Raw genomic sequence first — 27,680 nt, 5'->3', positions numbered from 1 at the left:
AGGGGAGGGAGGGTCAGGGAAGGGGGGCAGGGTAAGGGAAGAGAGGCAAAGGGGGAGGGGGAGGGAGGGTCGGGGGAAGGGGGGGCAGGGTAAGGGGAGGAGGGGGAGCAGGGAAGGGAAGAGGCAAAGGGGAGGGAGAGAGGGTCGGGGAAGGGGAGCAGGGAAGGGGAAGAGAGGCAAAGGGGAGGGGAGGGAGGTGGGGAAGGGGAGCAGGGTAAGGGAAAGAGGCAAAGGGGAGGGGAGGAGGGGGGGGAAGGAGCAGGGAAGGGGAAGAGAGGCAAAGGGGGAGGGAGGGAGGGTCAGGGAAGGGGAGGGTAAGGGAAGAGAGGCAAAGGGGAGGGGAGGGAGGGGAAGGGGAGCAGGGTAAGGGGAAGAGAGGCAAAGGGGAGGGAGGAGGGAAGGGGAGGGAAGGAGGAAGGGGAGAAGGGAAGGAGGGAGGGGAGGAAGGAGGGGAAGGGGGAGCAGGGAAGGGGAGGGAGGAAGGAAGAGAGGAGAGGAGGTCAGGGAAGGGGAGCAGGGGAAGGGGAAGAGAGGAAGGGGAGGGGAGGGAGGGTCAGAAGGGGAGCAGGGTAAGGGAAGAAAGGGGAGGGAGGGAGGGCAGGGGAAGGGGGCAGGGTAAGGGAGGAGGGAGGGGAAGGGCAGGGAAGGGGAAGAGAGGCAAAGGGGAGGGGGGAGAGAGGGTCAGGGAAGGGGAGCAGGGAAGGGAAGAGAGGCAAGGGGAGGGGAGGGAGGGCTGGGGAAGGGGGGGGTAAGGGGAGGGAGGGGAAGGGGAGCAGGGGAAGGGAAGAGAGGCAAAGGGGAGGGGGAGAGGGTCAGGGAAGGGGAGCAGGGGAAGGGAAGAGAGGCAAAGGGGAGGGGAGGAGGGTCAGGGAAGGGGGAGCAGGGGAAGGGGAAGAGAGGCAAAGGGGGAGGGGGAGAGAGGGTCGGGGGAAGGGGGAGCAGGGTAAGGGGAAGAGAGGCAAAGGGGGAGGGGGAGGGAGGGTCGGGGGAAGGGGGGGCAGGGTAAGGGGACGAGAGGCAAAGGGGAGGGGAGGGAGGGGGGGGGAGCAGGGTAAGGGAAGAGAGAGGCAAGGGGAGGAGGAGGGTCAGGGGGGGAGCAGGGTAAGGGGAAGAGAGGCAAAGGGGGAGGGGGAGGGAGGGTCGGGGGAAGGGGGGGCAGGGTAAGGGGAAGAGAGGCAAAGGGGGAGGGGGAGGGAGGGTCGGGGGAAGGGGGAGCAGAGGAAGGGGAAGAGAGGCAAAGGGGGAGGGGGAGGGAGGGTCGGGGGAAGGGGGAGCAGGGTAAGGGGGAGGGAGGGTCGGGGGAAGGGGGAGCAGGGGAAGGGGAAGAGAGGCAAAGGGGGAGGGGGAGGGAGGGTCGGGGGAAGGGGGAGCAGGGTAAGGGGAAGAGAGGCAAAGGGGGAGGGGGAGGGAGGGTCGGGGGAAGGGGGGGCAGGGTAAGGGGAGGGGCGGGTAAGGGGGTGTCGGAAATAAGGAGTCCCTAATGCACGATTCTGGGTGCCTAATGCCGCCTTTGTGTCCGGGTTGGCGGCGATGGCGGGGCACTCAGGCTTAAGGGATTGGCGCCGCGGCCTCCCTCTGGGCGCGGCCACTGTTTGCCAACACCATCACGTCACGCGCGCCGCCAGCCGTGAACCAGAAGGGACATGCACGGGGCGGGCGACGGGCGGTGACGGCGGGAGGCGGGTTACGGGAGTGATAATGAAGTGAGGAGGAGGCCGCTCTCTCTCTCTCTCTCTCTCTCTCTCTGCAGCGTTATCAAATTATCGTATCCACCATTGCATTGACCGTTTTAGACACTTGACTATAACAAAACGACACTAATAATTAAACCTCTGAACGGTAACTATAAATAAATGTTCTCTCTCTCTCTCTCTGCAGCGTTATTAAATTATCGTATCCACCATTGCATTGACCGTTTTAGACACTTGACTATAACAAAACGACACTAATAATTAAACCTCTGAACGGTTACTATAAATAAATGTTCTCTCTCTCTCTCTCTCTCTCTCTCTCTCTCTCTCTCTGCAGCGTTATCAGATTATCGTATCCACCACTGAATTGACCGTTTTTAACATTTCACTATAGGAAAACGACACTGATATTAAACCTTTGAACGGTAACTATAAATAAATGTAGTTATTGGAAACAGAGGAGACAATTTTGGGGAGTGATATGTATAATGAAAAGAAAGTATTACCCAAAATATTATCCAGCACGTTTTGCAGGACTGGTGGTTGTTGTTTACTATCGAGGTTTCATGGTTTCAGCGCATGATATACAAATTAATCCACTTTTTTTTCTTACAGCAGCGGAGACAGTGCAAGGGCGTAAAAAAAAATAATAATAATAATGAAGAAAAAAGCCCGCTACTTACTGCGCTATATGTATGCAAATTCATAGGCTCAGAAGGCGAAGAGTTTAATAGGCAGTTAAAAAAGTGTTTGGCAGATATTAACCAATGATGCAGAACTTCAACATCCCTTTCTCCCAGTCATCACCACAGCATATGCCACCACCACCACCACCACCGCCAGTCAACCAGCCATCTGCCGGAAGGGAGGGAAAGGCAGGCAGTAGGGGAGGAGGGGAAGCCAACTTTGGAAGGGGAAGTAGCAGAGGAAAGGAAGGGGAGGCCAGTATTGGAAGGGGAAGGCAGGAAGAGGAAGGGGATGAAGGGGGAGCAACATTGGAAGAGGAAGGGGACAGAAAGGGGAAGAGAAAAGGCAGTATTGGAATGGGTAGGCAGGAAGGGGAAGGGGATCGATGAAGGGGGAGCAACATTGGAAGAAGAAGGGGAACAGGAAGGGGAAGGGGAACAGGCAATATTGGAAGGGGAAAGCAGGAAGATGAAGGGAATGAAGGGGGAGCAACATTGGAAGAGGAAGGGGAAGAGCCAGTATTGGGAGGGGAAAGCAGGAAGGGGAAGGGGATGAAAGGGGGAGCAACACTGGAAGACGAAAGGGAACTGTTTTGGGAGGGAAGAGGGAAAGAGAGAGGAGAGAGATGGAGGGGTGGGTGTGGGGGGTAGGGGGGGGTACAAGCCACGGATGCCGATGCTAATATCCTGAACATTTTCATTGGCGGTGAATGTCTCCAGCCAAGCGATCACGCCCATTCAGACGCCGCGCCTTTTTGTCCCCGGCGAGGAACTCAACTGATTACGGGCGGTGGGGAGTTGCGGCGAGTTGGGGCGAGTTACTGTGACGGGGGGGGGGGGGGGGGAATGGGGGGAGGAAGGGAAGGGGGCAGGAAAGGATGGTGCATATGGAAGGGGGAGAGAGGAAGGAGAGGAGAGGAAAGGAGAGACGAGAGGATAAGAAATAAAACGAATCTGAGCTTCCTGCAACACGGAATACGTTAAAAAAATTTATTCCCGTGTTAAAATACAACAGAAAAATGCACGTCAACACTTCCCACAATCAAAATTCCTGCAATAAGAGAAAATACAGAATTCCCGCATTTAAATACAATAGAAAATGGATATGAACACGAATAAAACGAATCTGAACTTCTTGCAACAAGGGATACATTAAAAATTTATTTCCGTGTTAAAATACAACAGAAAAATGCACGTCAACACTTCCCAGTCAAAATTCCTGCAGTAGGGAAGAAAAAATACAGAAGTTCCACATTTAAATACAAAAAAAAAATATGAACACTTACCCCAAATAGGCATCTCCAAATAGGCTTCCTCTTAGCTTGATGTGTGTAGCCTCGGAGATGTGGTCAACCCATGGCTCCTCTTCCTCCTCTTGATCCCTTGTATAGGTCAACCGGCCTCTTGCAGACTCCTTATGTTCTTATGTTCTTATTTTCTGCTTAGCATACACTGTTTTTCCTAGAATTACACTCTTATCCTTCTTTAGTCTTGTATTTCATGTTTCCTCTTATATTTCTTCTAATATTTTTTTTTTCTTAACCACACACACTCTTCCGCTTCATCACACACTAGTCACTATTTTATAAGACTTTCGATTCTCACATCAGCTAAAGGTCAGAGTGGGGGTCAGTCGGGTTCAAATGAGCGTTTCTTCGGGTTCATGGTACAGAGGAAGGGTCACACTACCACCAGGGTCAAGAAAGTACTCCTGGATATGCCCATAACTCCTAGGAAAGCCTTGTCAAATATGTGTTCTTGGGCAGCGAAATGTCTTATAATGCGAGCCTTTGTGTTTCCTAATAAATCACATGCTCATATTTATTTTCTTATTCTTATTCCACACTACTTTCCTCTTTTATCTCTCTTATCTTTTTTTTTAATCACACTTTTTCGGTTAAGAATGATTTTATAAACGCACCGATATCTCGTTTTCTACTTAACCAAATGCTCTTGTTATCACTTATGTATTCTGCTAACCTTCAAACCTCCTCTACTTTTCTCCTTTTTCTCCTCTTTTTCTCTCTTATCTTTTCCTTCAATCACACACTTTTTCGGTTACGGTAAGAATGATTTTATAAACGCACGCACTAATATCTCGTTTTTTACTTAACCAAATGCTTTTCCGTTATCACTTATGTATTCTGCTAACCTTCAAACCTCCTGGAAATAAATGGGAAAGAGTGTAGGCCTAGAGATCAAAGCAATGGCGAAAATAATCCAGAAATGTGTGGGAACCTAACCTAACCTAATCTAACCTAACCTGACCTACCCGAACCTGACCTAACCAGCCTTGAACCTAATAATTAACAAGGCGGGGGGGGGGGAGAGAGTGGAGTGGAGATTTGAATTTTTACTTATTATATCTACGTCATTAATCAATATCCACGGGTGAAAAACTAGATAAACACCAAAACTATCAATAGACAATAAGAGCTTTGAATCAATATCCACGGGTGTAAGGCTAGACAAACCCCAAAACCATAAATGAGGCGTGAGAAATTAGAGAAGGAGGAAGATAAAAGGAAAAAAGACGATAGGAACAAAAAATGGATGGAGGCTGGAAGTGGAGGGGGACTTAGAAAAGGAAAGAGGTAGGAAAGCTGGGAAGGAGGCGAGGGAGATGGAAGAAAATTATAAGAGGTAGAGTAATAGACGAGAACAGTAGGCTACGTGTCTTGAACCTAATAATTACCAGCCAAACGAATAAAACAGCAAAGAAAACCGAAAAAAAACAACGGCCTGAATTCAAAACAGTACCCAACCCCAGCCTGTCCATTCTTCTCTCATTTTTCTTCTATATTACGAACACAATAATCCCCCACACTGCATTTTCTTACTCTATGGAGTCTCTAGGCACTTAAATGATGGAGAAATGAAGGCTGGAGTTTATTATCTTGCCGTAAAACACTAAATATTTCAGTTTATGCGGCGCTGTGTTGACATTACGTCCATTGGAGCCAGTCTCGTACAGCGGTGCCAGATTGTTGTACTCAGCATTACAGTTATCGACTTGTTGCAGGTTTTATGGCAAGATTAGAAACTTCTGCTTGTAATTCTCTAGCGTTTTCTTTCCTAGTCATGCCAGATTATAAGGAAAGCCAGTGTGAGGTTGTATTGTGTTAGAAGAATATAGAAACATGAGATAAGATGTGGCAGGTTAGTGAAGGTTACTTATTTGCAGATTTCTGACCCTATGAAATGCCAGAATTTTCTCTTTACTACACTCACGAAACACACGAGAAATTAATCCAGACAATGAAAGGTTTGCCGGCGCCGGGGATCGAACCCGCGACCAGCGTACCGGGAGAGCCACTCCTTTACCAGTCGGCCAAAGAGGAACATCAATAGCTAGGTGGGTTATGGGAGGCTCGCCCATCAGGCAAGTCGGCACTACACCTAAACTGTCCCACCCACACACAAGAACACGATATTCAGTTATGTGCATTATCTAAACCTTTACTCATTGATATTTTTGCGAATGGAAGCATAGCTGTTCTGAAAGCTGATCTGATTATCGTATTGCTAAATGAGTTATCGCACATTTAGTCACGCTGGCCAATGGGAAGGGAGGCGGAGTTGTCAATTATTTATATTAGCCCGATAGATAGATAGATAGATAGAGAGAGAGAGAGAGAGAGAGAGAGAGAGAGAGAGAGTTCTTCCTCAGCCCTTGCCCTGCCTGTCGAGAGCTCAAGCATCCTTTGGCTCACGTGAGGGACAGGAGGTGGAAATCCTTATGTCCTGTGAAGCATCCTTGTGAAGATCCTACAGAGGGGCATCCTAGAGGCATCCTTGAAGCGTCCTTCACTCTTCTCCGGGCACGTGTGGGGCAAGCGACGTCCCCGTGTCCTGCAGGAGTGCGTGGAGGCCCCTTGATGCTCCCCGGGGGGTCCTACAAACAGAGATCCTTCAAGTCCTTCAAGCTATTAATCCATTTTCCGCTTGGTAGGAGTTTTGAGAGGACGACCACCACCATCACCACCACCACCACTTCCTGCTACTACCACTACTACTACTACTACTACTATTGCTACTACTACTATCACGACGACTTTTCAGCTTCTTTCTGTTTATCTGTTCATTTGTCCGTCTGCCTTCCTGTCTGCTTGTATATTTGTCTATTTCTATTTTTCTTTTCTTTTTTCTATTTCACTGATAAAAGTCCCTCTACCTACCCGCTCACAATCTTCCTCAATCCTTATCTTCTACGCGTTTGTATGTTACATGAGCAAAGAAATAGACACCTACTCCATTTATACATTTTTTTTTAGAGTTTCCTGGATCTGTTATGAGTCTCCGTGGTGCAGTGGCTAGCGTGCATAACTACCAGCCATGGGTTCGAATCGCGCGCAGTCGGCGGGCAACATACCCAGCTATTCTGCCTGTTCATTCTTTTCTAGGGCTGTCGATGGATGGCCCTACATTGGAAACCTGGTGAAAATTATACATAACATCCACAAGCTATTATTATTGTTATCATTTTTGTTTACTTGTGTGGAGGGGTCTTCTACAAAATTAGCGCCTTTGTAGGGGAGACTATGATAAAAGTCCCTCAGCCAGTTCTTGGGTAAACGGACGCATCAACACTCAAAAGTACTAATATATTGATAACGTCTCATCCATAGTTTTTGTATACAGCGAAATTAGATAGATATTGCACTATATTATACCTGCTTTACGCCAAATGATGCATCTGTAAGGGGCAACTTTAGAAAAAATAAAATAAAACCGGCGGACCTTAAACAAGGGAAAAATCTATCAAATGAAGTATGGTCTGAAGGAAACAAATCTTCGAAAGACACAAAGAAGATAATTATAGACAAGCAGAGGAGTAAAAAAAAAAATATTAACCCATTTGTAGGGGAAACTCAAATAAAAACCCACCCAACTCCAATAGTCCTTCGATAACTCAAACTCAAGCAACAAAAACTATCAGAATAACACAAAGCAGCCATACACAGAGCAAGAAAGAAATTAGATATAGCGAAAGCAAGGAAATACAAGAAACAAACAAGGAAAACAAAGAGTCCCGTTAGAAAGGCAGAAAGGCAGGTGGGTGAAGCTTGTTTGTTTACCTGTGTGGCGGCTTACCTGTGTGGCCTTACCTGTACAAATATAAGGAAACCGCCGCCAGTAAACGTTTATAAGTGACTCGAGTGCATTAAATGAGTGTGAAAAGCAAGCACGGTAAAGAAAAACACACACAAACCCTGAAATATGAGGAAGGGATGAGATAAAAGGAGGAATGCTTGGGTCACGAAGCTGATTAAAGCATTACAGGCGACATGTGTGCTGATCTAGTGACTTTAATAATGATATAATATGAAAAGAACACTGAAGTAAAGCCCAACTGGTTAAAGAAGATGGAGAACTGGGCACCCTAGACCTATACACATTTTACCAGTTATTTGCCCATGCTGTCAAGACTCGTGTAAGGTGTTGTTGTTGCTTGTGTACTAATCCAGTGACTAATTGTGATATAATTTGAAATAAACAGTTAATAAAGGAGAACTGGGTGTAGTTTTGCCTGTAAAAGAGAAAAGAGATGACTGATGTTCTTATCTGTACGAGTTGGAAGATAAGATAAAGAACTCACAAGGAACGCAGTTAAAACATGTATCAGAACTTACAAGAAGAATAGACTCAAGAAAGAGGCATAACTCGAAAAGTAGACATATGCGACAGAAATGAGGTACAAAATCATGCAGTTCACTACATCTGTCACCAGAAAAACATAAACCACGTGAGAAAATCGTTGGTTGGGTAAAACTGTAAATTGTCCGAGACTATATATGTACAAGGGAACTGAAATGAAGGAAACTGAAAGGAAAGAAATAAGAAGATAAAATAAAAACTAACTAACTAACAAGGAACATATGCCCAGTACTTACACACCATTTAATCTGTCCGTCCTTTGTCTCAGCTGTCAAGACTCGTGTAAGACTATCATCATGTCCATACAAAAATTGACACTTGGTTTTTATTTCCTCATCCACTTGACACACTCCCAAAACCTTGAATTCATAACCTACCACGATATGTCAATGTGTGAGGAGAATGAGTATTTCAACACCATCAGCCTCCAGTGTACCAAATGTCCGCCTAGCCAGTCTGTTTACGATGACCCGTTTACCTGCGAGTGCCTACCTGGTTATAAGTCAATTTATAAAGGCGGCGAGCTAGTGTGCGAGGCCTGTCCAACGCAACATGTAACCTCCAGCGATAGGATGTCATGTGTCCCTTGCTTAGGGTCCTACAATGAGACCCTAGGGCAGTGCGAGCCTTGTCCCCCGTCGCAGGTCATGCTCGATAAGGACCTGAATGGGACGTCGCTTGAGGCTATGACATGTGTGGAGTGCTCGGAGGATATGGTACCGGGGGATGGCGAGTGTGTACCATGTCATGTGTCGTTCTATGCGGATGGGAATGGCCAATGTGCATGTTCTGAGACACATGAGGAGTTAGGAGGCACGTGTATTCCCCTGACAGAGCTGTCGAAGATCCCTGACAGAAAGAGCACCTACACTGTCCAGTTTGAGAGTGGAGTCGCCGTGGAGTCGTCGTTCCTCGCCACACACTTCCGCGCCGCCGCTCACTCCTGCAGCTTCCGCCAGAACAAGTCCGCCTGTCACACCCTCGGGAACATGTGCGTCCTGCTTCATTACGAGTTCGATGACGACTTCAACGCTTGCCAGTACTACCGCGAGGAGTTTGGGGAGAACTACGTCACCTTGCCCGATCATGTTCCGTGGCTCTACTACCCTGAAGGCGAGGCGAACGTCTACACCGGCAAGACCAAGCTTAAGACTTCGTACAGCTTTAGGGGCGGCGACCCGAACGCGAAACTCAACTTCACCGTCGCTAAGTACTCAGCGGATGGTCACCTGGTAGCGTTTGGAAGGCTTGAGGATGTGCTGACTCTCTGCCCGATGATTGACTTTCGTTTCAGCTCCATAGTGCAGTTTGGAACGACATTCTCCCAGACGTGTTTCCTCGGCGTTCGTGATCTTATGGACAAGTACGAGACTGTGTTCTACGACGTTTATATCCAGTACTATGACGAGGATGAGCACATGATGTACGCCGTGCCTGTACTCAACAGGAACTACAAAGAAAACGGAGTGTGGCTGAATAAACAGAGTAAGATGAAGTGGCAACTAACTCGGAGGTTCTTCCTAGTTGACAACTTAAGCGGAAGGGAAGCAGTCACATCACGGAACGGCTGGGATGGTGTCGAGAGAGCCAAGGTTGTGCGCTATGTCAATAACATGGAAATAATCATACAGCTACGCGAGGGGGAGGGTCACGGCCTAATCTACCCTCCCCTGATAAAGCTAACCTATGCCGAACTTGACGAGGAAGAGTATGAGGCTGATAGTAAGGTCAAGGTCAGTCTTAGGGTCCAGTACACCATGAATTTCTCCAAGATACAAGGAGACCTATCGATCGCCATTGGGGTCATGAGTTGCTTTGCTGTTCTGGGGTCAATCGTAGCCACGTGGAGCTGGTTCCGACGGTGTGGTCGTGTGGGGCTGGACATTCCGACAATCTTCCACTTCCTCATCGTGGTGTGCGGGAACCTTGCTAATGTGTTCTGGCTGGTCATGTTCTTCGCCTGTCTCTACTGGGCGGTGTTCTTCAAGCGGCAGGATGTAGTGCACCTCTTCCTCTTGACGCAGAACCAGGAGAGCATCATCAAGCAATACCTCATCGCTGCATGCATCCTCAAACTCGTCCAGGTCCTGTACATCATCTACGTCCAAATCACAATTGACATGTTCATCATCGACTGGGAGCAACCGAGAGCACGTAACTCCATACCCCACCCACAGCTGAACCAGGACGAGGATGTAAAGCCGAGAGTTGAACAGCCAATCAGCATCTGGCGGACGTACTTCATCGCCAATGAGTGGAACGAACTCCAGACGCATCGGAAAGTCAACGTCGAGCTCCAGTTGTTCCTGACGCTCCTGTTTCTGAAGGTCATCGGGTTTGAGCACCTTGCCGGAATGAGCCCAGACAGCAGCTTTCAAAATGACGCCACAAACGACAGCATCCCTCAAAGCTTCGTGTGTCGGTTCGCCATTAGCATGTCCATCTACCTCTCCCTTATCATCGCCCAGTGGCTGTTCAAGGTGGTGTTCTACGAGCGCTACGTCGAGAACAAACTGCAGCAGCTTATCGATCTCTGCTCCATCGCCAACATCAGCATCTTCATTCTTGAGCATAAGATGTACGGTTATTACATCCACGGACGCTCGGCTCATGGGTTCGCGGATGTCGACATGCAGTCCATTTACGAGCAGATGAAGCGCGAGGAGGAGGACCTGTGCGGCCACCGAGGTCTCGAGCCGTCAAGCGAGTGCCAGACATTCGAGGTTTCCGTCACGACTAAGTTCCGTGAGAAATACGACACGATTCTCCAGCCGTTACATAGACGTGGCGGACTCGGCAGACCAGCAGGGCGTATCAGAATGGCATCGGACGAGCTGGAGCAGAGTTTCCAGGCGCACGAGGCTCTAAAAAGATTCTTCGGGATGTTCCTCCAGCACGCACTCAAGAACCTCGACTACATCATCAAGGAGAAACTGTTCCTTGAGAGTTTCCTGGACCTTGAGTTTCAGGAGACAGACGACCGCTGCCTCCTCTTCCGGGACAACAAACACACCTTCCGACGAGTCCTCTTCTACGGGCACGAGGCGACGTTTGTGCTGTTCGAGATGCTGCTGTTCACGTTCGTCGATATCGTGTCGGGTGACTTCGTACTGGCGGCCATTGTGACGTATATCGCGGTGATGGTCATGGAGAGAATTTGCAGTGCCTTGGGGCGGAGCAATGTGGTTCATAAGACTCTGGTGGATCAGCGGTTCTTGATGTAAGGGAAGGAAAGGTGGAGCGCTGTTGTATCATAGCCATGCACAACTGTCGCTGCTTCTAATGTGCTTGTAAGGTAGTGTAATGTTATGTGATTGAGGAAATTCATCGCATAGTGTTTTATACGTAATGGGAAGGAGCCTCATTGTGTTATACCCATGCATAACTATAATAAGGATAACTATGTGCTTGTAATTGACTTGTAATGTTATGTAATTGGAGAAAACTCATCTACCAGTGTCTTTTATGTAGTCAGGAAGAAGCTGTCCATTGCCTTGCTGTCTTGTAGCTGTGTACTAATCATTATTCACTATTATTTATCATGCTGAAGTAAACAATGGTGTATCTATATCTGATGCTGCAGTAGGAATAGCCATGTCTAGTCGTAGCTATAAAGTCATTATTTGGGATCATAGCTATAGAACTGTCATTATTTGGGATCATAGCTATAGAACTGTCATTATTTGGGATTATAGCTGTAGAACTGTCATTATTTGGGATCATAGCTATAGAACTGTCATTATTTGGGATCATAGCTATAGAACTGTCATTATTTGGGATCATAGCTATAGAACTGTCATTATTTGGGATTATAGCTGTAGAACTGTCATTATTTGGGATCATAGCTATAGAACTGTCATTATTTAGGATCATAGCTATAGAACTGTTATTATTTGGGATTATAGCTGTAGAACTGTCATTATTTGGGATCATAGCTGTAGAACTGTCATTATTTGGGATTATAGCTATAGAACTGTCATTATTTGGGATCATAGCTGTAGAACTGTCATTATTTAGGATCATAGCTATAGAACTGTCATTATTTGGGATTATAGCTGTAGAACTGTCATTATTTGGGATTATAGCTATGGAACTGTCATTATTTGGGATTATAGCTATGGAACTGTCATTATTTGGGATCATAGCCGTAGAACTGTCATTATTTGGGATCATAGCTATAGAACTGTCATTATTTGGGATTATAGCTATAGAACTGTCATTATTTGGGATTATAGCTATGGAACTGTCATTATTTGGGATTATAGCTATAGAACTGTCATTATTTGGGATTATAGCTATGGAACTGTCATTATTTGGGATTATAGCTATAGAACTGTCATTATTTGGGATTATAGCTATGGAACTGTCATTATTTGGGATCATAGCTATAGAACTGTCATTATTTGGGATCATAGCTGTAGAACTGTCATTATTTGGGATCATAGCTGTAGAACTGTCATTATTTGGGATCATAGCTATAGAACTGTCATTATTTGGGATCATAGCTATAGAACTGTCATTATTTGGGATCATAGCTATAGAACTGTCATTATTTGGGATCATAGCTATAGAACTGTCATTATTTGGGGTCATAGCTATAGAACTGTCATTATTTGGGATCATAGCTATAGAACTGTCATTATTTGGGGTCATAGCTATAGAACTGTCATTATTTGGGATCATAGCTATAGAACTGTCATTATTTGGGGTCATAGCTATAGAACTGTCATTATTTAGGATCATAGCTATAGAACTGTCATTATTTAGGATCATAGCTATAGAACTGTCATTATTTGGGGTCATAGCTATAGAACTGCCATTATTTGGGATCATAGCTGTAGAACTGTCATTATTTGGGATCATAGCTGTAGAACTGTCATTATTTGGGATCATAGCTATAGAACTGCCATTATTTGGGATCATAGCTGTAGAACTGTCATTATTTGGGATCATAGCTATAGAACTGTCATTATTTGGGATTATAGCTATAGAACTGTTATTATTTGGGATCATAGCTGTAGAACTGTCATTATTTGGGATCATAGCTATAGAACTGTCATTATTTGGGATCATAGCTATAGAACTGTCATTATTTGGGATTATAGCTATAGAACTGTCATTATTTGGGATCATAGCTATAGAACTGTCATTATTTGGGATCATAGCTGTAGAACTGTCATTATTTGGGATCATAGCTATAGAACTGCCATTATTTGGGATCATAGCTGTAGAACTGTCATTATTTGGGATCATAGCTATAGAACTGTCATTATTTGGGATCATAGCTATGGAACTGTCATTATTTGGGATCATAGCTATAGAACTGTCATTATTTGGGATCATAGCTATAGAACTGTCATTATTTGGGATCATAGCTGTAGAACTGTCATTATTTGGGATCATAGCTATAGAACTGTCATTATTTGGGATCATAGCTATAGAACTGTCATTATTTGGGATCATAGCTATAGAACTGTCATTATTTGGGATCATAGCTATAGAACTGTCATTATTTGGGATCATAGCTATAGAACTGTCATTATTTGGGGTCATAGCTATAGAACTGTCATTATTTGGGATCATAGCTATAGAACTGTCATTATTTGGGATCATAGCTATAGAACTGTCATTATTTGGGATCATAGCTATAGAACTGTCATTATTTGGGATCATAGCTATAGAACTGTCATTTGGGATCATAGCTATAGAACTGTCATTATTTGGGATCATAGCTGTAGAACTGTCATTATTTGGGATCATAGCTATAGAACTGTCATTATTTGGGATCATAGCTATAGAACTGTCATTATTTGGGATCATAGCTATAGAACTGTCATTATTTGGGATCATAGCTATAGAACTGTCATTATTTGGGATCATAGCTATAGAACTGTCATTATTTGGGATCATAGCTATAGAACTGTCATTATTTGGGATCATAGCTATAGAACTGCCATTATTTGGGATCATAGCTATAGAACTGTCATTATTTGGGATCATAGCTATAGAACTGTCATTATTTGGGATCATAGCTATAGAACTGTTATTATTTGGGATCATAGCTATAGAACTGTCATTATTTGGGATCATAGCTATAGAACTGTCATTATTTGGGATTATAGCTATAGAACTGTCATTATTTGGGATCATAGCTATGGAACTGTCATTATTTGGGATGTCGCAGCAAATAATGACATATGGAATTGGTACGGTACATTAACATTGGCTTATTGTATTTGTTGGGCGGCTTTTCCGATACCCTGCGCCCCTGTCCACCCAACAGTGAATGGGTACCAGGTATTAATCGGGGGTTGTGTCCCGTCTCCTGGGGTCTGTTAAATTCCCTTCTCCTATAATTCCTTCCCCTTCTGTCTCTCTCCGGCATATGACCACAGATGTTGCGCAGACTAAACGAAACTTTCCAACTTTTTTCTCTCTGGCATATGACCACAGATGTTGCGCAGACTAAACGAAACTTTCCAACTTTTTTCTCTCTGGCATATGACCACAGATGTTGCGCCGACTAAACGAAACTTTCCAACTTTTTTCTCTCCGGCATATGACCACAGATGTTGCGCAGACTAAACGAAACTTTCCAACTTATTGTATTTGTGGTTTGGGCATTGAGAATACTTACTACGTACTATTATCCAGCCCAGTATATTCTAGTCATTTGTATCTCATCCAGTCTAGTTTTATTTTAGTCATAGTATGCATTCCATTTATCTAGTCTAGTCTTATCTAGTCTTAGCACTTATTCCATTATCTGTAAGTTGAGTTTATACGTGTAATGCCACATCTGCCTCAAGTTTAGTGCCTCTGAAGGGTGGTGGCAGCAGGGAGGGATCAGGGATATTCAAAAGTCCCCCATATTAACTTATAACAATTTCTCATTTTTCCTGGCACAATTTTGCACTAAGAAAACCTTCCCTATAAAGATATCCTGGAGTCACCACTGTATAAAGCACTATATATGTAGGTATATTTTTTTAATGGTTACAATTGGTCCCAAGCCAAAACGATGCAATGCTATATCTGTCTAGCCTAGTGCCTTAGTTGTGAGAATTCTTATGTGTGATGCCATATCTGTCTTACGTCAAGTGCCTGGCCAGAACGCTGCTATGCCTTTCTCTGATCCTCTGTAATGCATTGAAACTTCGTGATACAAGGCTAGCAGCAATATTGTGATGGTGTGTTACATTAGGTTCAAATACCCTTTCATGCATTTAGATACTTTATGGACTGACTGTAGTGCTGAGATATACCTTCATGCTATGCTATTGTGTTGATATTGTTGTACCTCCTGAGTGAAGAATAAGAGCAATATCGAAGCATGGTTGGAGTCACTTCTACATCCTTTCATATATGTATTTACTTTCTTGACCGACTGTAGCACCGGGAAATCCTTTATGCTGCACCTCCTGACAGAAGAGTAGCAACAATGTTTGGTGTTTAGAAGTGGCTGTCAATATCTAGTGTGGTAGCAAGTGCCTCAGTAGCATGGAGTGTGTCAGCTATACAGTGGAGGCTGAGGTGCCGCCAGAGCTCGACACGGCCGCCACCTGCAAAGCCGCCTTCTTCAGGGTTTCCAGCGCCTTGGAACAGCTGGAGGGAGAAGGTACGGAGAGGGAATATGTCCTCGTTTTTCTCTGTCATGTTTGCATCTTCATCGTCAGCTGTTATTTGAGGAGAAGTAGAAGCCTTAACCTCACGTAAAGGAATAAAACTTTGCCTAACCTAAATAATAATTCTTGTGGACAAGTATCTGATCTGATGAGTATCTGATGCATTACACTCACTCCTCAGAGGCCGTCAGGAAGCACACACTCTTCACCACACGCTGCGGGCACCTGGTGGAGGTGGTGGGCGGCTCGGTGCACCGCTCGACACCAGCACCAAAGGACGTCACCAAGGTATGTTGCACTTCTCATTTTTTTATTTATATTTTTTAGTCTTTTTTTACTTTGATATTCATTTTCACGTTATCTTCAAGCTCTTACAATGGCCTTTTTGCCTCAGATTATTTTTCATACTCACATTATCTTAAAATTATAATGCATTCCTCATCTGTATATTGAGAGACACATCTAACCCCTCAAGGCAAAATTAGGATGTTAAGCAAGAATGATAATAGTAATGATAATAATATAATAATAATAATAATAATAATAATAATAATAATAATAATAATAATAATAATAATAATACAGTCGTCCCTCAAATAGTACGGTTTCCAATAGTTCGGTTTCGGTTTTATATGGATTTTAAGGATTATAAGGATTTTTAAATTTCCTGCACGTCGGGAAATTTGAAAATCCTAAAAAAATCTTCTATGAAAATCCACATAAAACAGAAACCAAACTATTGGAAACCATACTATTTGAGGGACGACTGTAATAATAATAATGATAATACTAATAATAATATTTTTTCTCCTCTGTTCAGATTGTGGTGCATCAAGACTATGAGCCTCTGCAGCGGTATGTGGTGTTGGTGTGCAGGTCGGAGAAGGCTGCGCTGATGGCCTACACTGACTTGAAGGTGAGTGGCGCACACATGAAAAAATAAATAAATGAATAAATAAGAATAAAATGATCAACTCGGTGGAACGCTTCACCCGTCCGCTGCGATTGGCACAGATTTGACTTTCACTGGTAGCCTGGTAACATATAGCCCCATGCCTTTCTCTGCCTCTGTGGTGGATAGTGGAGTGTTTCCCATGTGGTATTGGTATGCTGGATATCCCTTCACTGGTAGCCTGGTAACATACACTCCCAGGTCCTTCTCTGGCTCTGTGGTGGATAGTGGAGTGTTTCCCATGTGGTATTGGTGTGCTGGATATCCCTTCACTGGTAGCCTGGTAACATATAGCCCCATGCCTTTCTCTGCCTTTGTGGTGGATAGTGGAGTGTTTCCCATGTGGTATTGGTGTGCTGGATATCCCTTCACTGGTAGCCTGGTAACATATACTCCCATGTTTTTCTCTGCCTCTGTGGTGGATAGTGGAGTGTTTCCCATGTGGTATTGGTGTGCTGGATATCCCTTCACTGGTAGCCTGGTAACATACACTCCCAGGTCTTTCTCTGCCTCTGTGGTGGATAGTGGAGTGTTTCCCATGTGGTATTGGTGTGCTGGATATCCCTTCACTGGTAGCCTGGTAACATACACTCCCAGGTCTTTCTCTGCCTCTGTGGTGGATAGTGGAGTGTTTCCCATGTGGTATTGGTGTGCTGGATATCCCTTCACTGGTAGCCTGGTAACATACACTCCCAAGTCTTTCTCTGCCTCTGTGGTGGATAGTGGAGTGTTTCCCATGTGGTATTGGTGTGCTGGATATCCCTTCACTGGTAGCCTGGTAACATACACTCCCATGTTTTTCTCTGCCTCTGTGGTGGATAGATGAGTGTTTCCCATGTGGTATTGGTGTGCTGGATATCCCTTCACTGGTAGCCTGGTAACATACACTCCCAGGTCTTTCTCTGCCTCTGTGGTGGATAGTGGAGTGTTTCCCTTGTGGTATTGGTGTGCTGGATATCCCTTCACTGGTAGCCTGGTAACATACACTCCCAGGTCTTTCTCTCCCTCTGTGGTGGATAGTGGAGTGTTTCCCATGTGGTATTGGTGTGCTGGATATCCCTTCACTGGTAGCCTGGTAACATACACACTCCCAGGTCTTTATCTGCCTCTGTGGTGGATAGTGGAGTGTTTCCCATGTGGTACTGGTGTGCTGGATATCCCTTCACTGGTAGCCTGGTAACATACACTCCCAGGTCTTTCTTTGCCTCTGTGGTGGATAGTGGAGTGTTTCCCATGTGGTACTGGTGTGCTGGATATCCCTTCACTGGTAGCCTGGTAACATACACTCCCAGGTCTTTCTTTGCCTCTGTGGTGGATAGTGGAGTGTTTCCCATGTGGTATTGGTGTGCTGGATATCCCTTCACTGGTAGCCTGATAACATACACTCCCAGGTCTTTCTTTGCCTCTGTGGTGGATAGTGGAGTGTTTCCCATGTGGTATTGGTGTGCTGGATATCCCTTCACTGGTAGCCTGATAACATACACTCCCATGTTTTTCTCTGCCTCTGTGGTGGATAGTGGAGTGTTTCCCATTTGGTATTGGTGTGCTGGATATCCCTTCACTGGTAGCCTGATAACATACACTCCCAGGTCTTTCTTTGCCTCTGTGGTGGATAGTGGAGTGTTTCATGTGGTATTGGTGTGCTGGATATCCCTTCACTGGTAGCCTGATAACATACACTCCCATGTTTTTCTCTGCCTCTGTGGTGGATAGTGGAGTGTTTCCCATGTGGTATTAGTGTGCTGGATATCCCTTCACTGGTAGCCTGGTAACATACACTCCCAGGTCTTTCTCTGCTCTGTGGTGGATAGTGGAGTGTTTCCCATTTGGTATTGGTGTGCTGGATATCCCTTCACTGGTAGCCTGGTAACATACACTCCCATGTCTTTCTCTGCCTCTGTGGTGGATAGTGGAGTGTTTCCCATGTGGTATTGGTATGCTGGATATCCCTTCACTGGTAGCCTGGTAACATACACTCCCAGGTCTTTCTCTGGCTCTGTGGTGGATAGTGGAGTGTTTCCCATGTGGTATTGGTGTGCTGGATATCCCTTCACTGGTAGCCTGGTAACATACACTCCCAGGTCTTTCTCTGGCTCTGTGGTGGATAGTGGAGTGTTTCCCATGTGGTATAGGTGTGCTGGATATCCCTTCACTGGTAGCCTGGTAACATACACTCCCAGGTCTTTCTCTGGCTCTGTGGTGGATAGTGGAGTGTTTCCCATGTGGTATTGGTGTGCTGGATATCCCTTCACTGGTAGCCTGGTAACATACACTCCCAAGTCTTTCTCTGCCTCTGTGGTGGATAGTGGAGTGTTTCCCATGTGGTATTGGTGTGCTGGATATCCCCTCCCAAGGTGCAGGACTTTACATTTTTCTTCACTGAATTGTAGCAGCCACTTTTGTTCCATTCCTGTAGCTTGGTGATGTCTGACTGAAGGGAATCCGTAGTCAAGGGGTCAAGGTTGATTTAGTGTAGGTTGGTGACTGTCCCCCATCCACCAGGTCCTGCAGGAGTGGGAGGAGGTGAAGGACGTGGCCTCGGTAGACCCCCAGGCCACCGGCACCCCGCAGCTCATCCTCACCAAGGGGAATGGTGAGGAAATACTGCCTTGATAACTCTTTCATAAATGGGGATGAAGTATTGACTGACAAAGTAATTTTTAAAGTATGTGTAACTCCTATTTAATCCTCTGCTTTTATGTATCTTTTATTTTTTCTATTACTATTTTTATATTATTCTTTATTTATTTTATTTATTTATTATTATTTTTTTATTCCAGGGAGGTCGATGGTGGTGTCCAATGCCAAACTGATGAGCTACACCCGAAGTGATGTCCAACAGGAGGATAGAGATGGAGAGGAGGAGGAGGAGGAGGAGGATGCAGGGGGGAAGAAAGATGCTGTCCAGGCCCTCATGCACAGGTTCAAGGTAGGTATTGACACTCAGGTATTCTCAGGCACTTTCAGGTCTCACAACGGGACACCTCTCCTCCTGAAATTGACCTCTCTTTCAGCCACTCCTCTGTACTCTTTTTGGGAGCAGTGAGTAGCGGGCTTTTTTTTTCATTATTGTTTCCTCTTTTTATGCCCTTGAACTGTCTCCTTTGTTGTAAAAAATAATAATAAAATCTCAAGGCCACAAAGGAGGTGAGTCAAGTTTCCATGAATGTCTTGCCAAACTATCACTAACCTCATGAAACTACCCATGGCATTACTAACACAACCTCCATGAAAGTCTTAACCTGGTAGCAGCGATGGGCCAAATTTGTGTCTTTACCATGTACCAGCGACGGGCCAAATTTGTGTCTTTACCATGTACCAGCGACGGGCCAAATTTGTGTCTTTACCATGTACCAGCGACGGGCCAAATTTGTGTCTTTACCATGTACCAGCGACGGACCAAATTTGTGTCTTTACCATGTACCAGCGACGGGCCAAATTTGTGTCTTTACCATGTAGCCGGACCAAATTTGTGTCTTTACCATGTACCAGCGACGGACCAAATTTGTGTCTTTACCATGTACCAGCGACGGGCCAAATTTGTGTCTTTACCATGTACCAGCGACGGGCCAAATTTGTGTCTTTACCATGTACCAGCGACGGACCAAATTTGTGTCTTTACCATGTACCAGCGACGGGCCAAATTTGTGTCTTTACCGTGTACCAGCGACAGGCCAAATTTGTGTCTTTACCATGTACCAGCGACGGACCAAATTTGTGTCTTTACCGTGTACCAGCGACAGGCCAAATTTGTGTCTTTACCATGTACCAGCGACGGGCCAAATTTGTGTCTTTACCGTGTACCAGCGATGGGCCAAATTTGTGTCTTTACCATGTACCAGCGATGGGCCAAATTTCTGTCTGTACCATGTAGCAGCGATGGGCCAAATTTGTGTCTTTACCATGTACCAGCGACGGGCCAAATTTGTGTCTTTACCATGTACCAGCGACGGACCAAATTTGTGTCTTTACCGTGTACCAGCGACGGGCCAAATTTGTGTCTTTACCGTGTACCAGCGACGGGCTAAATTTTTGCCATGATATAAACCCCCAAAAATAGATGATGCATAAACTGATCACAAATGCGTTGATGTATATTATGAAATGGTTTGCGTGAGTGATGATTTTTTCTCATCATTCTCACTTAGAGGGGCCTTTAAGAAACATGATCCCCGCAGCTACTGGGTTAACAAATGTATGTGTGTGTAAGACCCCTATTCTCAGATGCTTCCTTTTTGGACCTAGTAATGCCCTAATGATGCTTATAGAGTTATTGTGTTGTGTCTTCCAGGGGGGACTCAAGCACGCAGACCAGCTCAGGAACGAGAGGAAGACCAAGGAGAATTTCATCACCCAGGAACTCGGAGCGCTACAGTCCTGGCTGAAGGGACAGGCGGACTCCAGGCAAGAGGTGAGGAAAGGGAAGGATAACTGCTTTGTATAGATTCCCTTTTGACTGCAAATACGAAATGCCACCCAGAAATTAAACAGAAAATAGATGTTACCCATAAATTAGATAAAAATAGAGCAGGAAACATATTTCTCTGCATATAATTGTTAATGGCTCTCTGTTTGGGTCTATATCATATTTTAGTTTCCCTTGATGCCCTCACATGGATTTCAATAATAACAATAGGGAATTTTTTTATACCTACACTCAATCTTCAGGAGTATTTTCTTTTGTATAGGTTAGGTTATACTGGCACACACTCACAACCTGGAGTATTTTCTTATTTTTGGAGTATTGACTGAAACAGCATACACATCTTAGCCAACATTCCCTACCTTTTTCATGAGTATGTTTTCTTCTTATAGAGGCATTGTAGTATTTTTGTAGATGATTATGACTTGACCTCCTTCAAGAAGAGTGCATCAAGACACCTCTCCACCCAAAATTGACCTCTCTTTTGGCCACTCCTTACTTTTGTCTATTATGGGAGCAGTGAGTAGTGGCCTTTTTTTTTCTCTTTTTTTTCACTCTTTTTGTTGCCCTTGAGCCATCTCCTTTGTTGTAAAAAAAAAAATAATAATAATAACACCATATTAGCACACCTTTCCCTATTGTCCTCCAGAGCCTAGTAGCAGCTGTGGCCATTGGGGAGGTGCAGGGGAGTGCGCCCAAACCCACACTGGGGCCACTCAAGGTCCTGCGTGTCTTCCACAATGTGATGCACGACAAGTGGGTCATCATGATCAACGTGCAGAATGAGGCCCAGCGGTGAGTAGGCTACCTTTAATATGGAGGTAGTGTTGTAGGCGGTGACGGACTATTGAATACCGAGCGATATTAAGATAGTATCGGGAACTCTTCTTTTGCTAAACGCTTTGCAGGAACAATGTCTGGGCTTTTTTTGTTATTGTTCCCTCTTTATTTTTTCCCTCACTTGAATTACGTCTCCTGTAAAAGAAATGAACATCTCCCATACATAGCCTCTTCCTCCCTGGCAGTTTGATATGTATTTTTCATTTTACTGGAAGGGAGGAAGCTCAAGGGTACAAAAAAGGAAGAAGGAATTACGTCTCCTGTAAAAGAAATGAACATCTCCCATACATAGCCTCTTCCTCCCTGGCATTTTGATATGTATTTTTCCTTTTACTGGAAGGGAGGAAGCTCAAGGGTACAAAAAAGGAAGAAGGAATTACGTCTCCTGTAAAAGAAATGAACATCTCCCATAGCCTCTTCCTCCCTGGCATTTTGATATGTATTTTTCTTTTTACTGGAAGGGAGGAAGCTCAAGGGTACAAAAAAAGGAAGAAGGAAAAAAAGAAAGACAGACAGACCAAGAAAGAACAAGGATGCAAAAGAGAAAGAAGGAAAAAGAAAAAAGAAAGAAAGGAAACATAGACAAAATGAAGCAAAGAAAAGGTGCTGATTTCCTTTCCCACCATTGAACTTCCTCGTCTCCTATAAAGAAATACAATATACAGAACAGACACAAAAACAGTCCACTCTTGTATCTTGAGTCCCAGGCTGTTGGTGAGTGAGCTTGAGCTTCTGCTGTGCTGTGAGGACGAGCCGCTGCAGCACACGAGCCAGGTCCTCAAGTCGGTGAAACACAGTTCGCCGCGTCAGCCCGGGGAGGACAGGGTGACCATTGACCACCTTCACCCCCTGCTGCTCCGACCCAGGAAGAGGGCGACTGTCGTAGGTGCGTCATATGTTTATTTATTTATTTATTTATTTTTTTTCTCCTGTCTCCCTGTGCCTTTCTTTCTTCCTGTTTCTCATCTTTTCTTGTTTTGTTTTCTTTCTTTTTTTGCATCTTTTTCTTTCATTTTTTGTTTGTTTGTGTTTCCTTTTCTGTTTTCCTGCCTTTCTTTCTTCCTGTTTCCCTTTTTTTTTGTTGTTTATTTAGTATTCTTATTTTATTCATTTTTATATATTATTTTTTTGTGGATGTGTGTGTGTGTGTCCTCAGGCTGCCTCCTCTCCTCTCTTATGTTATAGGATTTACACATGTATAAGTAGTGATAGTGATGATAACAGAGTAGCGGCCTTTTTTTCATATTTGTTTCCTTTTTTTATGCCCTTGAACTGACTCCTTTGATGTAAAAAATAAAAAAAAATAAAAAGTGGGAGAAACTCATTGCCCGGCGAACATCATACGGGAAAATATGGATAATAAAAAGAAAATGCTAATAAAAATAACGATCATAGTAATAGTAATGACAGCAATAATAATTCTGATATTAACGATGCGAATGTAATGATAATGACAGTAATACAGTTAACAATACAAGTAGTGTCACCAGGCTTTTTGTTTTCCTCATTCCTTTTCCTATTTTTTTCCTTCATTCGCCTGTCCTCTCATAGTCTTGGTATATTTGCGTATCTTCATGTTCAACTCACTTTCCCTTCCTAGGCGTGTGTGACCAATGACCTCTGACCTGACACTCATTCTCTCTCTCTGTCTCTCTCATCGGCAGTAACATAATAAGTTCATCCCTTCCTAGGCGTGTGTGACCAATGACCTCTGACCTGACACTCATTCTCTCTCTGTCTCTCTAATCGGCAGTAACATAATAAGTTCATCCCTTCCTAGGCGTGTGTGACCAATGACCTCTGACCTGACACTCATTCTCTCTCTCTGTCTCTCTCATCGGCAGTAACATAATAAGTTCATCCCTTCCTAGGCGTGTGTGACCAATGACCTCTGACCTGACACTCATTCTCTCTCTCTCTGTCTCTCTCATCGGCAGTAACATAATAAGTTCATCCCTTCCTAGGCATGTGTGACCAATAACCTCTGACCTGACACTCATTCTCCTCTCTCTCTGTCTCTCTCACTCTCTGTCTCTCTAATCAGCAGCAACATAATAAGTTCATCCCTTCCTAGGCGTGTGCAATATCCCGTCATTCAAGAGCGGGCCGTCGGTATCCTGCTCAGGGTTGCTCTCCTACACCATCAGGCCACACATGCCAGGCTCCAGTCAGACGGTGAGCAACGGCGACAGTACCCAGGCCCAGACGTACCAGGTGCCCATCCCGCCTGTGACTCTTGAAGCCCATGAGCTGTACCAACATACGTCTTCCTGGGAGCACTGTGCCTCTGCTAAGACAAGTGAGTCTATTTTTGGGGGTCTTTATCATGGCACAAATTTGGCCCATCGCTGGAACACGGTAAAGCCACAAATTTGGCCCGTCGCTGCTAATGGGTTAATGATAAAATATGATTAACATTAACGATATTTTTCATCCTTATTTCCCTGTTGTGTGCCGGCAGTGGGCGTGTCATTCAGCACTGTGGCTTTGGTTGCTGCCAGTGTCCGGAGCCACGTGTCCCTCCGGTCCCTCCTGTCCCCCATCAACGGCTTTCTGGCCAAGGTATCGCAGCACCACCAGCTCATCAAGGTGTGTGCAGGAAGAACTGATTTGGTTTTACTTATATGAAACTGAGAATGATGAGATAGACATGCAGTTAGGAGCAGCAAGTAGTGGGCTTTTTTATTTATTTATTTATTTTTATTTATTTATTTATTTATTATTATTTATTTATTTATTTATTTATTTATTTATTTTTTTTTTTTTTTTTTTTTTTTGTGTGTGTGTGTGTTTGTGTGTCCTTGAGCTGTCTCGTCTGCTGTAAAAAAAAGTTTGATTATTGTTTTTTGGCGGACGTGTTTTTTTCTTGCGGTCTGTATTCATTTATTTGTTTGTTTGTTTGTTTTGTTTATTGTTAATGTTAACGGAACAGGTTAATATATTGTGTAATGATACCAGTGTAGCTTTGTAATGAGAGTGATGTTTAGTGTTGTCTCCCTTACCAGTCTTTCTTTCCTTCTCCGTTTTCTTTTTCCCCCTCCACTTCTCCCTCTCATTTCTGCACTTTCCTCTCTCATTCCTCCACTCCCTCCCTCTTTTTTTTCTCGTTTTCTTTCCTTCTCTCCGTTTTCTTTTTCCCCCTCCACTTCTCCCTCTCTTTCCTCCACTTTCCTCTCTCATTCCTCCACTCCCTCCCTCTTTTTTTCTCGTTTTCTTTCCTTCTCTCCGTTTTCTTTTTCCCCACTTCTTCCTCCACTTCTCCCTCTCTTTCCTCCATTTTCCTCTCTCATTCCTCCATTCCCTCTTTTTTTTCTCGTTTTCTTTCCTTCTCTCCTTTTTCTCTTTCCTCCACTTCCTCTCATTCCTCCACTTCTCCCTCTCCTTCCTCATCTCTTATTCCTCCACTTTCCTCTCTCACATTCCTCCACTCCCTCCCTCTCTGTTTTTTTTCCACTTCCTCTCCTTCTTCCACTTCTCCGTCTCTTTCCTCCTCATCTCTCTTATTGCTCCACTTCCTCCCTCTCTTATTCTCCTACTTTCCTCCCTTATTCCTCCACTCTCTCCCTCTCTTTTCTTCTCATTTTCTTTCTTCCTCTCTCTCTCCTTCTCTTTCCTCCTCATCTCTCTTATCCTTCTACTCTCCTCTCTCATTCCTCCACTCTCTTCTTCTCATGTTTTCCTCTTTCCCTCCTTCTCTCTCCCTCTTCTGGTGGGGCTGTTACTAAGGCTCACCACACGCCCTCTATTACAGGTGCCCGGCGTGAGTGACCTGTACGTCCTGCACCCCCGAGAGAGCCACCCCCTTCAGCACAGTGCCTTCATCCTGTACCCTGTTGATGCGCACACCCTCAGCCTTGACCTCCTCGCCAAGTAAGTCGAGTGGTTTTGGTTCCTTAATTTTTATGGTGAATTGTGGCTTCTTCCTTCCTTTCCAGTAGTAGTTTTATGACCCTGGTGGTAGTTTGACCCTTCCTCTGTACCATGAACCTAAAGAAACACATATTTGACAAGGCTTTCGTAGGAGTTGTGGGCATTTCCAGGGGTAGTTTTATGACCCTGGTGGTAGTTTGACCCTTCCTCTGTACCATGAACCTAAAGAAACACATATTTGACAAGGCTTTCATAGGAGTTGTTGGCATTTCCAGGGGTAGTTTTATGACCCTGGTGGTAGTTTGACCCTTCCTCTGTACCATGAACCTAAAGAAACACATTTGACAAGGCTTTCATAGGAGTTGTGGGCATTTCCAGGAGTAGTTTTATGACCCTGGTGGTAGTTTGACCCTTCCTCTGTACCATGAACCTAAAGAAACACATATTTGACAAGGCTTTCATAGGAGTTGTTGGCATTTCCAGGAGTAGTTTTATGGCCCTGGTGGTAGTTTGACCCTTCCTCTGTACCATGAACCTAAAGAAACACATATTTGACAAGGCTTTCGTAGGAGTTGTGGGCATTTCCAGGGGTAGTTTTATGACCCTGGTGGTAGTTTGACCCTTCCTCTGTACCATGAACCCAAAGAAACACACATTTGACAAGGCTTTCGTAGGAGTTGTGGGCATTTCCAGGAGTAGTTTTATGACCCTGGTGGTAGTTTGACCCTTCCTCTGTACCATGAACCTGAAGAAACACTCTTTAGAACCCAACTGACCCCCTCTTTGACCTTTAGAAATGGCTGATGTGAAAAGCGAAAGTGTCTTATATGTAATACCAATTTTAGTCCTGTCCAGTCCAGTCCAGTCCAGTAGTAGGCGTGGGATTGCCTTTGTAATGGCTCCCACTTATGACTTATTCTTGATGATTGTTGATTGGCGTTGTGTCTTTTAGTTTTGTTCAGTTTTCTTTTTTCTTCCGTTCCATATTGTTGTGATATACTTTTTTCTGTCTTCAGTTTCTTTCAGAGTTAATTGTTAATGTCCTAGTCTGAGTAACCCTTCCTTCTTCACACACCAGGAACGAGAAACAGACGATGGTACTGGCCCACTCCCTTCTGGCCGCCCTCCCAAAGGACACCAGCCTATCATTCCTGCCTTCACCTCACTCCGAAACCCCTGACACCCAGCCACACACCCTTCAACACATGCTTCTGGCCAAAATAAAAGAGACATCGACCCTTATTGTGGACGGCTTGGAGGCTCAGCTAACCAATAAATCCTCAAAGATACAGAGGAAGGAAGGATGGAGAGGGACAGAGGATAGCGCAGCGAGGTATTCAAGGGAGAGGGAGGAGATGCTAGCGAGGAAGGGGGACATTGTTTTTAAGGGAGAGGAGTACAGGGCTTGGAGGAAAGGTCTGCAGAGTGCTATGTTAGAAGTGGATGGTTTGTATTTGAAGTATCTGAAGGTGAACTGTGGTTAGTGGAGCTTGGTGGAATGTGTTATGGCAGGGAGAGGATGAAGGAAGGAAGGAGAGTAAAAAGGAAGGAAGGGATGGAAAAGGAGGAAAGGAAGGATAGGAAAGGGTTTATATAATGGCTGGAGTTTGTCTGTGTAAGGAAAAGATGAAGGAAGGAAGGAGAGGAAAGGAAAAGGGAGAGAGTGAGAAAGGAAGAGGGAAGGAAAAAGAGGAAAGTAAGGATAGGGTTTATATAAGGGCTTGAGTTTGTCTGTATAAGGAAAAGATGGAGAAAGGAAGGAAAGGAAAGAAAGACAGAAGGAAGAATTTAAATAATGGATATAATTTCTTAAGCTTATAATCATTGTCCAGCTTGATTATTTTTACTACTGATGAAAGTGTATAACTGGAAAATATTAAAAAAGTATAATCCATCACATGTTTTTATTTAACAAGTCTGAAAAAATATATCCAA

The 27,680-nt window shown here is 44.6% G+C and overlaps 2 protein-coding genes and 1 long non-coding RNA gene across 7 annotated transcripts; all 3 read left to right on the top strand.

The window, feature by feature from the left end:
* Nucleotides 1-7,420: 7,420 nt before the first annotated feature.
* On the top strand, nt 7,421-27,400 carry LOC126980265 (uncharacterized). Of its 5 annotated transcripts, none has more exons than XM_050829953.1 (13): nt 7,421-7,567; nt 15,429-15,653; nt 15,842-15,948; nt 16,481-16,576; nt 19,115-19,205; nt 19,393-19,541; nt 20,904-21,023; nt 21,685-21,830; nt 22,583-22,761; nt 23,950-24,174; nt 24,337-24,464; nt 25,627-25,745; nt 26,824-27,400. In XM_050829953.1, exons 2-13 carry the CDS (start codon nt 15,536-15,538, stop codon nt 27,227-27,229), a joined length of 1,884 nt encoding a protein of 627 aa, XP_050685910.1. In that variant the 5' UTR covers nt 7,421-7,567; nt 15,429-15,535; the 3' UTR covers nt 27,230-27,400. The 5 variants fall into 5 exon arrangements, with proteins under 5 accessions (XP_050685910.1, XP_050685915.1, XP_050685914.1 ...); XM_050829958.1 differs by having other exon boundaries at nt 7,469-7,487; XM_050829957.1 differs by having other exon boundaries at nt 7,489-7,513.
* LOC126980264 (meckelin-like) lies at nt 8,079-11,466 on the top strand. The gene has a single exon (XM_050829952.1). It carries the CDS (start codon nt 8,257-8,259, stop codon nt 11,257-11,259), a length of 3,003 nt encoding a protein of 1,000 aa, XP_050685909.1. The 5' UTR covers nt 8,079-8,256; the 3' UTR covers nt 11,260-11,466.
* Nucleotides 16,954-19,040, top strand: LOC126980266 (uncharacterized). The gene is made up of 3 exons (XR_007733027.1): nt 16,954-17,605; nt 17,905-17,955; nt 18,745-19,040. It is a non-coding gene; the product is annotated as an uncharacterized LOC126980266 (long non-coding RNA).
* Nucleotides 27,401-27,680: the final 280 nt, after the last annotated feature.

The sequence above is a fragment of the Eriocheir sinensis genome, chromosome 44 (assembly GCF_024679095.1).
Source record: "Eriocheir sinensis breed Jianghai 21 chromosome 44, ASM2467909v1, whole genome shotgun sequence".
Lineage (NCBI taxonomy): Eukaryota > Metazoa > Arthropoda > Malacostraca > Decapoda > Varunidae > Eriocheir > Eriocheir sinensis.
The sequence above is the reverse complement of the archived record's forward strand: the minus strand, read 5'-3'. Positions and strand labels throughout refer to the sequence as shown.